The following is a 15,973-nucleotide window of genomic DNA, read 5'->3' as shown; positions in this document are numbered from 1 at the left end:
ATGAGGCATCAGACCTAATCTAAGCAAACTGAAAGCAAGAAACCCATTAGAAGCCTCTATCTCCCCAAAAGTAATGGAGAATGTGCTGTGTAGATTTATACACCAAAGTTAGCAAAAAATCATACTGTTTCTATAGGCTCTAAAAGTGAAGAAAATCAGCAACTGGTACTGAGCTAGCACATCTGGACAAGATTTTCCAAACCATGAAGGACAACCTCAGCCTCGAAACAAAAGTTAAATTACAAATATAATGGGGATTAGCACTACAGGTAGACACTTCACAAGCAGCAGCTCCAACGGCACAGCAGCAGATTGCAAATGTTCACACCAGCACAACAAAATACTCAAGTAGAACAAGATTTATTTGCGTTGTTGCTGGATATCAGAAGTTTCATCAGCACATATGGCCACAAAACACCACCTGACCTGAGTGCCATGAGTGCTCAAACAGCCATGCTAGTGGTTCTGCTATGACACTGGCCAATTCCTTCAGTACCCTCGAGTGCAGTTCATCCAGGCCTGCTGCCTTGAACACATCCAGTCCATCCAAGTGACTGCACCAAGTCACCATTGACAGTTGGTGGGCTGGTGGCCCTCTGATGCCCATCTAAGAACCCATTAGGAGACTTATCTTGAGCCCTGTTCAGGAACACTGGGGCAAAAAATTCATTGAATAGCTCAGCCTTGTCCCCCCTGTCTGTCACTAATTGCTCCTCCTTGTTCAGTAGGGGTCCAATGCTGCCCTGCGCCTTCCTTTTACTCCCTACATACCTAAAAAAATATTTTTTGTTGTCCTTGTGTTACCAGCCTCAGCTCTGTAGTTGCTTTGGCTTTTCTAACTGCCTCCCTACAAATGCAGGCCAAGTAGGTATACTCCTCCTTGGTAGCTTCCCCCTGCTTCTACCACCTATATGCCTTCTCTTTTGCCCTTAGGCTTCCCTGGATTTCCCTGTTTAGACAAGGACCATTTTTTGGCTCCTTTCCCCCTTTTCCCTCATATTGGGATAGTCTCCCTCTGTGCCTGAAGGATTATTTCCTTTAGGAACAACCAGGCCACCCTTCCTGGACTCCCATCTTGCCAATACTCTTCTGCAGCACGTTGTTGACTAGACTCCCAAACACACTGAAATTAGCCTTCTTAAGTTAAGCATTTCCACCCTACTAGTTTTCCTACCCACCCTACGCTGTATGGTGAATTCGACTGATGGTCACTGTCCCCAAGCTGACCATGAATCTGCAGCTGCTCTACCAGGTCCTCCCCCATAGCCAACACCAAGTCCAGCAAGGCATTCCCCCTAGTAGGACCATATACCTCCTACATTAGGTGAAGGTCCTGCATGCAGGTTATAAACCTACATGAACGGTTTAATTTAAGCAGCCTCCCAATAATTAGGTTCTACACATAGAAAATGATGTATTATTTTCCATGTCTAGAATATAATTAGCAGGTCACCTTAAATTGGTTCCCCTCAATGCTGTGGTAGAGAAAGCAGCAGCAAGGGGAAAGAGACCAAAATCTCCACCCCTTGCTCCCCTGCCCCACTCCTTGTCCTGTGCTTGTTCCCTCACATGACTCCCTGCCCCCCATGCATATGACTGCTCCCCCCCTTGCCTGGAGGTGGGAAGGCAGCAGGGGAGCAGAGAGCTGGGGAGCAGACACAGGAGGGCAGGGCATTGGTTGGGGGCTACAGGTCCCCCAATACTCTGCAGTCTCCCCTGTGTTCCTCCTGGCCATGTGCCCCATCTCCCATTAAATGAGCCATCCTGGCCTGGGGCAGTTCAGCTCTGACTTCAACCTTGAGCCTGGGGTTAAAGCCAGAGCTAAACTGCCTGCCCTGGGCCAGTACTCAAATCTAAGATGAGGCTCCCTTCATGCCCTACCCCCCATGTTGTTCGAGTAAAAAAAAAACACCTCATCATAGATATGCCTAAGTATGGTATGTCAGCAAGTTTTTTAGTTCTACTGTTAAACCTTGTGAAACTAATTAAGAAATCCATGTATTTGAAAAGACCAATTAGAAAAACCACGGTTAAAAATTAAGAACTGGTGATTGCAGTAAGCTCATTAAAGTAAACAAACTGATCGTGCTGGTTTAAAATGAAACCAGCATATTTCCATTAAGATGAATTTGATGCTCAACAACACAAAAGAGCTCAAAATGTTCTTGCTTTGAGGCAGTAACTTTAAAAATGTGAAAGTTCTGGCAAGAAAGCCCTATGAGAACAGCTTAAAAATGGAAGGAGAAATCAGAAGCTACGTCTTTCTTCTGCTCTTTAGTGGCTAAGGTCACAAAAGCCAGACCAGTACAACAGTCAGATGGAAATGGTTACAAAGTATTTAATTTTTCCCATCTCACCAAAGGATGTCAGTCTCCTATTGCCAAATTAAATGTATATTCTGGAATGGACTATACATTGGAATGTACTTGACACACAATACATTACAGAATTTTACAAGTGGCAACATTCAATTACGTTACAATTTTAACTAAATGACAGCAAATATTTTGTAAAAATGGAACACATTTTTTTTACTAAATTATACAATCTTCCTTTAAAAATTACCAAACGGAAACAAGTCACAAAACTGAAAACAAAAATGACCTATTACTGATATCCTCAGATTGAATAGGTATTTTAAGGGAATTTTAAGGAGAATAACTTTTTTCCTTATAAAAATGAATTTCATGTAGTTTAAACATTTGTACTTTATTTATACACCATTCACACAAGTCTATCGCAGGGCAAGTAATCACTACAGTACAGGGCTAAACAAATCAAGTTGGCTGTATTTAAAACAGTCAGATGAATTAGCAATAATTTCCTTTTTCAAAATAAACTGTAACTAACACCTGTCTCAGTGCAATTGGAAAGTAACAACTTGAAGCAAAACCTAAAATATCTGGGATGGTTTAAAGAGCATTGCTCTAAAGCAAAGGGATTTTAAGTTCTTGAATCCAGAAGTCTAGAAATCACAAGCACTGAACAATGAAACGTATTTTTGTCTGTTTTTTAATAAAAGCAGGGCTTAAAAACAAGTTTCACAATATGTAGTTTAAACTCTCCATACACATGACAAATGGTAGCCAGTAAACATATTGGTAAGTGGTGGCAAAACATATTTTGCTATGGATTCATCATGAATTCAAGCTTATCTTCTCCTTTTCACATGAGGATCATATCTGCAAGTAAGAGAAGAAATTTTGTTAGAACCAGAATGATGCCTTTGATCATCAGAACTAAGTTACGGCTAGTTAAGGTCTGACATTTCATTTTCCTTACTGTGGAACAGGCACATGGTACTGCAGGCCAAGTCCCATTTAAGTCAATGGGAACTGAGGGTGTTCTGAACTGTGCGCTTGGTATTGTTATTAATTAAAAGTAAAATATCAGATTGCAAATATCAAATTGCAGATAAGCACATGATTTCCAAAATCTCTGTGCATATCACAAGTAGAATTTAAAGTTCCTCTCAATAAAGAAAAATTACTGAATGGTATGTTGCACATTACAACTAACTTTGGAAAAATATTTACAAACCTCTTCCATCTCCCTACAGCCCTGCCCTGCAATTCTTCCTCTCAATCTCTTCTCATCGCTTTTGATAGGACACAAAATGATTTTAAGTGTTTTTATTTTGAAATCCAGGCTACAGCCCCTTTTTCTCTTTCTACTCCTGGTCCCAGCCCACAAAAAACATTAAACCCCATTTTGCTTCTTTGAAACTCTAAAGCACTTTGTTTTTATACATGAAGGAACAGCTTATAGCTGCTGTAATGGATTGATCAGGCAGATTTACTTCCCCTAATTCTAATCCCATTCACTAAACCCCTTTGTTGCATAGACAGTAAAATGTCACAACTTGTAAGACAAATTACATCAGTGTTACCTAACTAGAAACGTACTGCAGGTCACTGCTGTTTCTAAGTAACTTAGAGGTATTGCAAAAAAGAAAATGCATGTGCTTTGAAACTATCTTGCTATCATCAGCTACAAGCTGTTCATATATGCTTAGAATTGAGAAAGGTTCCTACAGGGTTCAGGATACTGTAACAGAATGCTTCTCTGTTGGTGATTTAGTTAATATGTTCCTCTGGGAAAGTACATACATTATTAACAGTGGAGTGTTAATATTGAGGTATTAAAACCAAAAATGCAAGTCTCAAGTTGTCCAAGGGCTGCCAGTTCCTTCATACTGACATATTTAACTACTGAGTGAAGTGAGGCTCTGTAGTTAAATTTGATGACATTTCTCTTTGGCTAGATGCTTCTCTATCCTGTACCCTTCCCCAAGCCTATCCTCTTTAACCAATAAAGCTCTACACTATTATACGCATGGTGGACTGGCTGGGAGAGGGATAGGGGCCTGTCTTTGTCTCCCCACGTTTCAGTTTGCTACAGTAGGCTACTTTTTTGTGCTTCAGGCTAAAGGAAGCACCCCAAGTTCTCACCGTGGGTCAAGCACCCTCAAGGACTACAAGGCCTATGTACCCCAGAGGGGGCACAGGGCCCAGAAACAGTCCAGACCCCTGGGTGGTGGCAGCAGTACCCCCAGGCTTGGGGGTGTGATCCAGAAAGGGGGTCAGCCAGATATGAGGCACCCCCGGGGAGGCACGTGGCAGCATGCACCAAATCTGGCCCTCATCTGTGGGATCAGATGACTTTGACGCTTCTGCACTATGTAAAATTGGAGCCTAGATAGAATACTGCAGTTAATGAGCACACTTTAAATACAATAGGAAAAAAAATATTAAATAAATAAAATAGCAGCATTCCTTGACAATTTGTGCTTAGCATCACAATTTATGACATAGCATAGCAAACAGAAATCTTGGATTCAGTTTTGAAATAATTCAGTTACACTAAGCACAGTATTTTGTCTTGTATCACATTCAATCACTTCACTTATCCTTCCACCCCCTACAAGAGTTTCAATTCTACACACTGCAAAATGTACAGATTTTTACAGATCTTTGAAGCCAACTGTAGTTTCAAAAATCAGAGCAAGAAGTATTCTGACTTTCAGCAGTTAGAAGATTTACTTGCTAATATTATATAAAGACAATGTTTACTGCAGAACCACTTCATTGGTGAGGCTGCAGTCAAAGTATTCAATGTAAGAGTACAACTTACATATACATATGCATGCGTGATATATTGTTTTATGTTATGTAATGTTCATATGTAAAAATGTTGAAGCCAATAACACTGGCTGAGCTCCAGAAAATGAATAAAAAGAAGCCAAATCAGCCTGGAACTAGACCTTTTTTTATTAGAGCTGGTCAGAAATCACAGCCCAAGACAATGATGACTTCGAGTTGGAGAGTCCACTGGACAAGGAACAGTACGAGAAGAGGACTGATTACGGTAGGGTAGGGGAACAGAAACTAAAAGAAGGATTTCCAGCATCAGAAAGGTAGAGAGAGTTTAGGAAACAAAGTTTCTTAGAGATGACAGATTTACAGACCTACAAGAGTAAACAGTATCACAAGGGGAGTCTGGGCCTATAAGAGGGCTTCATCTTACTCCTTTGATGTGGGCTGGGCCCAAAACAAGGGATTCTGTGATCTGCAGTAGAGTTGGTAAACATGTTAACTGTAGCCTACTAACATTGCTAGCTAGTATATAAAAAAGCCTGCTTTCCTTGGTCTGGAACAAGATCAGAGAGATGGCAAGATCTGTAAGAAGTTTCTACCAAAGGAGAAAACTAGAGAAAGGAAACATCTTTTTTCATGAAGAAAGGCCTTGAAGAAATAGCCTGAAGCAGAAATAAAGGAGGCAAAGGACCATGTTGGAGCCCTATCTGAAGGGAGAAACTCTGAGAGGAGGTCTACCCAAGCCTGATGAAAAAACTGTAATATGCAAGGAGTTTGTTTTGCATTGCCTTTTTTCCTTCTGAAAAAGAAAATCTGTGGTTTAGCCAGAGCGCTAAGCTGCAGGGGTGTGTGAAGAGGGGCCATACTGGATTTGGATCCAGCCCAAAAATCAGGGACAGTGATTCGATTCATTGATTCGGATCACTGTCCCGATTCGGAGAATCGGTGATTCAGCCATAGACACAGCTTTAATGCTTTTTCTACATACCCTGAGGTACGAGATGCGGCTCTTGAACGCTGCGATGGTGGGGCAGATGGAACGTCCCATGGAAGCGCTTCTGGTCCACGTCCAGGTTTGCCACTGAGTGCCCGGGGGACCCCTGTCCTGCACCCCCTGGCTCAGCGATTGGCCACAGGGAGGCCCCAGGTGCCCCCCCAAACCCAGGAGGCACCAGTTGCCAAGCTGGGGGGGGCGGGGGGGTGTCCACCACTGAGCACGCTGGGGACCCTCCGCATTCCCACGGGATGCTCCATCCACCCCACCATCTCAGCATTCACTGAATCACTGAATCTCTCCAAATCGATTTGGAGGGTTCCAATTTGATTCAGAGAGATGAAAGGGTCTCCTGATTCAATTCGGATTCAGAGATTTGGCCACTGAATCAGGCCAAATCTCCACCAAATTGAACCAGTGACTGAAGCTTTGCACAGCCCTACTAACCTGTCCAACAAACAGAGATGCAACTGTGGAGGCACTGGTAAACTCTAGGGCAGCAGTTCCCAATCTGTGGTACAGGTACCACCAGTGGTATGCAGACAACCTGTCAGTGGTATGCATTAACAGATTTATTATAATTACTTTATATGACAAAAATTTGCTGGTGGTACTTACGGTTATATCACTTTAAATTGGTGGTGCACAGTTTGTCAGAGTTTGGGAACCACTGCTCTAGGGGCAGGAAGGTAAACCGAGCTTACACAAGTGAGAAAGAACGTCCAAGTTAATGCCAGTAGGGCCCAAAGTGATGTATATAGCAGAAGGGAAATAAGGTGGCAAATAATTTTATTTGAAATATTTTTATCATTGATGTTCTGAATATTAGGTTACAGAGAGTCAAGTATAGAGCCCATGAAGTGAAAACTTAAGGCATAAATAAAATTAGAGAAGAAAAGTATCAGCTTGGGCATATTCCACAGATGCCATTATCAAGGGACTTCAGAAAAGAAACCGAGACAGTGAAGATGTATTTATAATGCATCTGATTAAACAACTGGGATTCATCCAGCTACATAGAGTGTTTTACTTATATCAGATGACTAACCTGTGGCACAAGTGCCACACAAATGGAATGGGCAGCCCTGTGCATGGTGCACAATGGACCATGGAGAGGACAAGCAGGAAGCAGAAGGCAGAGCAGAAAATCAGACAGAAAGCACAGGGAAGGAAGTACAAAGCAGTGCAGGAAATGGGGCAGGGAGCATAATGTAATCTACTGCATAATGTATCAGGTGTCTACTAAAAGTAGACAAAAAAAAAAAATCTTACCGAAAAAGATCATCTGCAAGTGATTCCTCTTTTTCATGCCGATTCTGTTCCTGAAAATATAAAGTACTTATCTTCAGTATTTCAAAGGAAGAAACTATTCATCTGAGCAATGTATTCCTTTATAAGCAAATCTTTCTGCACAGACATTGTATATGTGTACTTATGACAGTTAAAACAGTGAAGCAGAGATACAGAAACCAATGTGAAAAATTATCAGTCCCATAAGCCAGAGAAAAATGACAGGGACTTAAAAAAAAGCCAGACTGACCCAAGTTTCTGACCTTTCCAAACCAGGAGTGTTTTACTGAAACTGGAACATGCAGAAACCTAACAGTTGGTAGAAGTTAGGTCTACTTCATCGGTAGAATACAATGATACAAGAGAGACTCCTCTGCACACTGTTAGCATTCCTTATATCAGAGAGCGAGAAGGAGGTGCACGGCAAAATAAAAAATATCTACATTGGTCTGCCATAACTACTAGTTATACTTTTCAGCAGGGCAGTAGTTTTTCTTACTATTGTTTAAATCCTCAGTGTGCATTAGAGCAGGGCAAATTAACTTTTTTATAAACTTTGTATCTTAAAACCAAAAAATAATTTATTCTGGGCCAAGTTGCTTTGTTTCTGATTAAATTTACATTTTAACCACTCTAAAGTGACACTGAAGGAACATTCTAATTAAAATAATTTTGAAATTAAAGAATCAAATCCTTTTGTTTAGAAATTATCAAAATGAAAATGACTTTAAAAAATGTCAGCGATTTTGATACATGTACTGTATTATTGCATACAGTCACGCCCCCTCCCCCCCAACCAGCTGCTGGAAGCTACAGCATGCATTATACACAAGAAATCTGGTAAGAACAATTTCTATTGATGATGAACAAAATTGAAAGTAAAAATCTACCTGCAACCCATATAGTACAGAACAGTGAACATTCTGTTCCCTAGCTGCAGCTACTCAGTTACTGTAAGGAAAGATATTTTTTTCTTCATTCTGTCTCTCAAAAACCAAAGATTGTATTATATTCCAGCATGTACTTTATGCAAAAAAATATGGTAATTCAGTCCAAGTTAGGGATCTTAGATTTTTAAGAAACAGACACATTTTTGTGGCAAGGGAGAATGGACAATAGCATAGTGAACTATACTATTTCAAATTCCTATTAGCATCACCATGTAACTTTAAGGGGGAAGTCTGAAAAACACTGAACATCCACAAATGCTAGTAAAAAAAAAAAAAAAAAAGAAATCTGTTGCAGGTCTTCAGCCTTTTTCAAGACTAATTTGTGTTCTGTATATGTCTTTTTTTGCAAACTGTTTTAAAATACTTTGAAATTAAATATTTTTAGTAATAGCATAAACCCAAATATGACCTGAGCACTTCTAAACCAAACTGTTTCTGCTTGGGTGAAGCCTGTGTCTTCAAGTGGGGATTATTTGTTAAATGAAATCTGACCTATATGTTCAGGCTTGTAGTGGCTTTTCAACAGGATGGAAAAAAATAGCAAGATCCTCATTCTGCTGCACAGGTAATGCATCTCTCTCCTGGGTGTGCCTCTCATAAATTGTACCATGTTCAAATTTGTGTTGGAGGCCAAACACAACATCAGAAAACTACAACACCGCCATATTGCAAGACACTGAAATGAGATTCCTTGTGCTGGAATAGAGTTCTGATAACCAGGAAGAATAAAACAGCAAAATAGGGAAGGGAAAGAAGCCCTATTGTTTGCACTCTTTATTACTACCTACTATCTTTTCAATTAATCAGGTTATACTGCTGGATTGGTATGCTGGAAAAATCTGGATTGGTGTGCTGGAATGGTACATGGCCTTTGACACCAGTTTCTATAAACTATCGACAGAATGAAAACACTTGAGAACTACTACAATAAGATGTAAGATGCATGTAAAGAGAAAAATTATTTTATGGTAAAAAAAATCTCTACAAAGTTCAGGTCTCATGCATGTATGTAATCTAAATACTGTATTTTCTTGCATACAACATGCACCCCCAAAATCAGCCCCCTAAAGCTGGACTGCATGTATTAAGCAGGGAAGTTGATTTTTTCCATGGGGTTGGAAGCACCCCTGGTTTGATCTATGTTTCACAGTGCAATACCTATACTAGTACTGTTCAAGCAGCTGAAGGAGTTAATTGACTTAAAGGCTCCCTGCTCTTCACTCTACAGGTGTTAATGATAGTCTCTCTTTTTAAATGATCTTGATGTTCCATTAATCATCTAACCTTTCTTATGGCCAGCTTGCCATCTGCTAGCTGTTCCTGATTTCCATTTCACAGCCTCTTTAGCTCAGACACGTTAGCATTTTTCAAAATCATAGATCCACCCATGCAGATCAGTCTTCAGCTACAGTGAAGGACTCAGTTTTAGTTCTACAAGGAGGGTGAGTCAGCTGAAGATTAGGCTCTGTCCCTGCTCATGCAGCCTTAACTCTGGAAAAATATTTTTTCTTCATTCTGTCTTTCAAAATAAGGTGCGTATTATATTTGGGGATGCTGTATGTGAGGAAATATGATATTGACTATGTTCTATTCTACCAAAGAGCAGAATGTCAGTCACACAGCATGAAAATAACTTGAATACAAGAAGCCACCAAGCTTGTTAAGGTAAAAGCTTTCACTGCCACTGATAGGATTTCCACAGGGTTGAGTTTCAACAAAATGCTTATTTAGCTTAACATCACTCTTTCCTTAGCTAATACTTTTTGTTTTAGTTTTACTGAACTGTTTCCTCTGTGCTGGCTGTTTGAATGTTGCATATCCAAGTCATTCAAAAAGCTGGCGCAAAATCAGACTTACGATGGAATGTTTTGCATCCACGTGGGTATGTTGGAGAGTGCACATGTACCTATGTAAGTGTCAGATTTGTTCAGAACACAGGCTCAGAGCTGGCTTGTTCAAAGGATTCACCAAAGGATAAAACATTGATTAGGTATGGTCTTTTGGAAATAATTCCTTACCTCCATTTCCTGCCTTAACCATTCTTCTAACTCTGAATTCCTTTTGGCATTATGAGCTATAAGATCAGATCCTCCAATAATGTGTGGAAGCTGTCCTACTCCAGGATAAGCTACCTGTTAGGTACCAAATAGTTGCTGTTACAGTGCTGGTTAACAACCTCACAAAATGAAATGCAATTTTAGTAAATTCAAGAAACCTTGGCAGACAGAAGAGAGGAATACTTTTCTTTCAGTTGCCAGTTGATGTAGCTATACAACAAATAAATTAACCATTGAGGATTTCCTGAAAAGAATGTAGCAGCAGAACACTGCAAACTCCTTCATTATCAGCAGACTGCTATGATCAGCTGCATAGTGCTGCTAAATAAACGTGCTAATATATTTAAAATATTAAATATGTTAAAGGTTTCTCCTCAGATCAAATGAGTGCATTGCATTTGAAAGCCTGTCTAACTTCAACCCAACCATGCAGCTGGTTGGATAAAAGTATAACCCCCCCAAAAATCCCATCTTCTCAAAAAATCTTCCTGGATCATCGTGGCTACCAGATCACTGACACTACGGATATATTTAAGTGAATTCTGAACAAAGTAGAAATTGATATTTTATTGACAGGTACCAGTCTTTTGAATTTGTAATGCAGAACCCATTTCAATATGAGAAAATCTCTCTGAAAATATTTTCAAGTTTTATTAAACAGTTTTAAATGCCACTTCTAAATGGCAGAAACATTTGCCTGGAAAATACTGTGATTTTCAAGCTGTTTTCAGTTAAAGCATTTAAAAAATATAGCTCCTTATGCAAGTATGCTTAGAGTATTTTAGATCAGATTACAATTCTTCTTTAAGTTCTAGGCTGAAGCTGTACTTGAATACTGAACACTAAACAGTTTTCTAAAAATTGCTTCCAGATCCTGACTGATCATTGCTTAATTTTACATTTTAACTTCCTAATTTTATTAGTTAAAATATTCAATTTAAGTCAATAGAACTTTCTGTGGACATATAAACTTGGAGTTAGAATTCTATTAGAGATCCCATAGTATCTTTTAGTGAGTCAGTTCAAGTACAAGTTACGCAAGCCTATAAAAACACCAGAGGTACAAGTATAAATATCACTACCTGGTACCTGCCAGCTATTTTTGTATGAATATTATCGCAATTTTGATAGTAAGTTTAAGCAAATATAAGCAGCAACAGAACTTCTAAAAAATAACTTTCATTCAGTAACAGTTTATCTGCATCATGACAACATCTGTAAACATATTTCCAACAGTGCCACCTTGTGATACAGTTTAAAATATACACTAACCTTTTTGAATTTCTTGTAGTTTTTCAGTTCCCCATAATTGTTTTTTGCCGTGATTTGAGCATTTGGTCTTGGATGGCTGACAACCAGTGATCTAAACTCAGTCAACAGGAGTTTGCTGGGCAAACTGTGAGAATCATCATGAAGTTTGTCATGGCTCTTGGGTTGGGAGGAAGGGGGAAAGAGAACTTCAGATTGCTTAATAAACTCCATGCATTTCTTTACAAGGTCCAATAGTTTAAACTTCACAGTTTAGAAATAGCAAGCAAAGAACAGATATAAGCTGAAAATACAGCAGTATCTGACCTCTAAAATAGAGCTGAAACAGATTTCTCCTTGAAAAATATCACAAACTACTACTTAACGTATTCAGAATTGTTAAGAGATATAATAAGGGAGTGTTTACCAAACTCTTAAAACCCGAGACCTTGTTCAGGAAAATAAAAGAAATCATAACTTTCTGTAATTCCAGTCAAACGCACTGTTCACAAAAGTTCACTCCCACATGATATCCCACTTTAAGGCTAGTAAGTAGTACTTACATGGATAGTTACCTGAAAAAGTAGTATTTCAGGCCACTTACATAGATTTTAGTTCTTACTCCATCCTGCACAACAAAACAATTTCCCCATTCCGGCCACTCACACTCTGCTGCAATCCTTTTCCAGCTGGAAAGATGCGTAACTCCATGTAAGCTCCCATGAAGCCATGACTAACAATTGTTTAATGCCAGAGGAAGACTTAAGGATATGGAGAAATGTATTGTTACAGCAGCTTCAAAAGAAAATTAGGGAGCTACTGCTGTTTTGAATTGGACAAGCAAAATGAACAAGTTGATCACCCAAAACTTTGGCCTTGGATGAAACACATTTGCTACATTTGTGGCACGCACACAGGTAACAATTACTCTTGAGTAGCAGCTCACTCTGCCCTTTAGAAGCCACTATGAACATGCATTTTGTTAATACCGTCAGATAACCTTTTCAGCCTAAGAATGTAGTGGTTAGAAATGTGTTAAGAAAGGAAGATCCAGGTTCTAGGCCCCTATCTCCCACCTGCTGGCAGAGTATCCTAACTACCAGGCCATGAGACTGATGTGGCCAAGAGTACCTGGTCTGTTCTACTGGAGCTGGTCCACTGGGCAGCCAAGAGTGGGACTAGCAGGAAAGCAAGCCAGAGGGAAGCTTTCTGTGCAGCGCAGCAATATGGGCAGTGCTCTAGAAGGGAGGTGGCCCTAGAGTTCCTACCTTAGCTCCTCCCTCCGATGGGCCAGACACTTTCCCTGCTGCTGTCTACCCATTTTATCTAATGACTACTAAATGTACAATGCAGAAACAAGCACTTTTAAACAAAGGCAACTGCTTCTGCAGTAGGAGAGCTATAAGCATGTTCTTACTAAATTATATTGGCATATTTAAAGCAATCACATTTTTACATATAGACAAGCTCTCAATTATTCAACCCTTTTATCCCATGATTCATGCATGCTCTTTCAAAAAGCAAAGCTTTGGTGCATCTTCTGAGTAGTGGTTAATATTATTAAAACATTATTAAAAGACATTCCTTGATCTGACTGATTACTTACCAACATTGATGATTCTTGCTTGATCTTATTTTCCTTTTCTGAAGTCAGAACACACCCAAATTCATTTTCCTGCCATTTGAACAAATATTTTCTAATTAAAGAACTAGAAAGTCTTGTCCTTAAGTATGAATTCCTCAAATCCTGAAAGTTACTGTAGACTTTCATCCCTACCTGAAAGTACTACTTCATATTTTTAATTGATATAAAGTAGAGGGGAGAAGTAACTTTAAAGTGTTTTAAGGGAGGAAGATGGCTTGCTGCTCATGGGTGCTCTGCAGATGTGCTTCTCACAGCTTTGTTCAATGGGAAATGTTCAGAAGAAACTGTTAAGTATATCTGGTAAAGTATGTTAATGTGACAGATGGCCCTTGATATGAAGGGAAAAAAAAATCAGATGGAAATAGCACAGTAAATCATTTTCTATGATTCAAAAAACAATGAAATATTTCCTAATTTACTCACAATGGCTGAAGTCATGCTAAAGAGATCAGATTAAATTAAATTCTGTGTTTTAGCTTAAACACCACATATTTTTAGGGTCAAACCCAACCTGTCATACCAGATAACTAAATTCTGTCCATACTTAAAAGTACTTGCTAGTATAAACATATCCACAGAGAAATACTAGGTAACCCTGATGGTATAAACTGCTAAAATGGATCTTTCAAACTTATCCTATATTTAGGGAACCAGTTTAAGCTTTACTAGTAAACAACTTTTGCTTGTACAAATATGTTAGTTTGGAACCAGTTACTTTCTAACTCCCAACACAGTTTGCCTAATAAAACTTTCAAATGAGATTAAGTTTTTCCTTAATCAACAGGCCAGAATTTCATTACAATTAGACTTTTCAGAGTTCAGATTCCTATCTGAAAATGCCAAAAGCAGTTTTTATCTGACCTCACAAAACGGAAAAAAACAAAAGGATTCTAAGGTCACATTTATCCACATTAAAAATTTAGTTTGTAATAAATGTGTTATATGTATTGATATAAGGGGACGGTGTTAAATTGCTGGCGGCACAGAGACATGAAATGGCTGCAGGTGCTATCCTCCTCTCCAGCCAGCACTCAGCAGGAGTGGAGTCCACTCTTTAGTGTCAAAGCAAGAGTTTCAACTATCTCACAGCTGCTGACAAATTGACACTATCTTTTGCCTACACATGCAGGCTGAGGGCAAGTGAGCTGCTCCATGCAGTTCACCTTCAGCCATAACTAGGAAGGGAAATTCTTTCTTCATTCTCCTTTTCCAAAACAAGATGTGCGTCTCATTTCAGGGACATATGGTATCCAAGAAAATACAGCATAGACCAGGGGTGTCCAACCTTTTTGAACGTGGGGCCGGATAATGAACTTTTTATCACCCAGTGGGCCAGCAAGCCATATTCAAAGACCTCACAGGAAGCAGTATCACATCACCCCCGCCAAATGAAAGTACAGTGTTTACTTTCATTTCCCGTCGCAGTACCTTGGGCCTCAGAAAACAGGTTGGAGGGCCGCATGGTGGCCCGGGGGCCGTACGTTGGACAAGCCTGTCACAGACTATCATTACTAGCATGAGCTACAGTCAGTACTAAATATGTTGTTAATAGGCAAGAGAAAGATTTAGATGTCCCACTTATACTATCGCCCCTTGGAAAAGCAAGATCTGGATTTCTTTAAAATAATTTAAAAAACATTTTCAAAAAGATAAAGTGCAAATTTATGTTGGCTTAAATTCACAAAGAACGTATCTGGGGAAATAAAACATGCTATTCATTAGTCCTGCAAAGTGAGGGAGTATATTTAGACATGTCTATCACAACAATACTTAAATTTAATCAAAAAATTATACAGCTACTAGTTGAAAACAGTTTGAGAGCTACTATAGTGTTCATGCAATCAAACTACCCAAAGCTTGTACCTGTTCTTCAACTGCATTTGTCTCTGTGCTGACAGCGTATGCTGCACATGGCTCCTAATTAAGATGCAGCTTGCAGGATCAGGCTTGTAATCCATGTTTAATAAAAAAAAGCATTCCTTACCAATATTCTACTGCCTTCATTTCTTGTTACATTTTCTTTTTCAATTCTGTTCTCATCAGTTTCCAGCCGCCTTTTTTTCTGTGTGTTGGCTTGATGCTCAATACCAGGATCCTCCACATTATCTTCCCAATCTAGCTGTTTACTCCCAAACACAACCTCCAGGGTATCCGTCTCTTCTATTAAGTCATCTTGTTCTTTTCTCTTACTTGATACAGGCTTTGTACTGGAAATATTTTTAGCAGCAGTTTTATCACTCTCTGATTTTCTACTTTCTGTTGCACACTTTATACCCGTGTCTATATGTAAAAGATTTGTTTTTGGGTCCAGGGTATATTGCTCTCTTTGAGGCTGTTCTATTTTGCTTTTCCATGTTGAGGAAGTTATGGGTTGGGTATGACTGGAAGAAGGCAGTGACTTGTCTTCCAACTTTGCCAGTTTAGGCTCAGAAGAAACTTCTTCCTCTTCTTCCTTCCTTTCCCTTACACAGGAAGTGGAAAAAAAATAAAGACCGTGTATACACAAATCAACCAAACAATTTTGAAATCTCTCAAGACAATGATAAAATATCAATGCATATTTTCACAAGTAAGGGCTTGTTAAATGTCTTTCAATCTTCTGTAGAAGGAACCTGGAGTAACGTTACACAGTGGGCGAGTCTATATGTGATGCTATGGCGAAGTAGCATTCGCAGGCATCTACATGTGACCAG

The 15,973-nt window shown here is 39.3% G+C and overlaps 1 protein-coding gene across 2 annotated transcripts in view; it reads right to left on the bottom strand.

The window, feature by feature from the left end:
- Nucleotides 1-2,313: 2,313 nt before the first annotated feature.
- NBN (nibrin) overlaps nucleotides 2,314-15,973 on the bottom strand; it is a 44,048-nt gene continuing 30,388 nt past the window's right edge. Inside the window, exons 11-16 of one of the 2 annotated variants that reach the window (XM_006266694.4) lie at nucleotides 15,265-15,742; nucleotides 13,242-13,310; nucleotides 11,660-11,815; nucleotides 10,349-10,462; nucleotides 7,363-7,412; nucleotides 2,314-3,182 (exon numbers count right to left, since the gene is read on the bottom strand). In XM_006266694.4, coding sequence (XP_006266756.2) covers nucleotides 3,152-3,182; nucleotides 7,363-7,412; nucleotides 10,349-10,462; nucleotides 11,660-11,815; nucleotides 13,242-13,310; nucleotides 15,265-15,742 — 898 coding nt within the window. In that variant the 3' untranslated portion in view covers nucleotides 2,314-3,151. Of the gene's footprint in view, nucleotides 3,183-7,362; nucleotides 7,413-10,348; nucleotides 10,463-11,659; nucleotides 11,816-11,876; nucleotides 12,325-13,241; nucleotides 13,311-15,264; nucleotides 15,743-15,973 lie in introns of those variants that run through there. The other variant, XM_019486655.2, reaches the window with a different exon arrangement.

Source organism: Alligator mississippiensis, chromosome 3 (assembly GCF_030867095.1).
Source record: "Alligator mississippiensis isolate rAllMis1 chromosome 3, rAllMis1, whole genome shotgun sequence".
In the NCBI taxonomy this organism is placed as follows: Eukaryota; Metazoa; Chordata; order Crocodylia; family Alligatoridae; genus Alligator; species Alligator mississippiensis.
The sequence above is the reverse complement of the archived record's forward strand: the minus strand, read 5'-3'. Positions and strand labels throughout refer to the sequence as shown.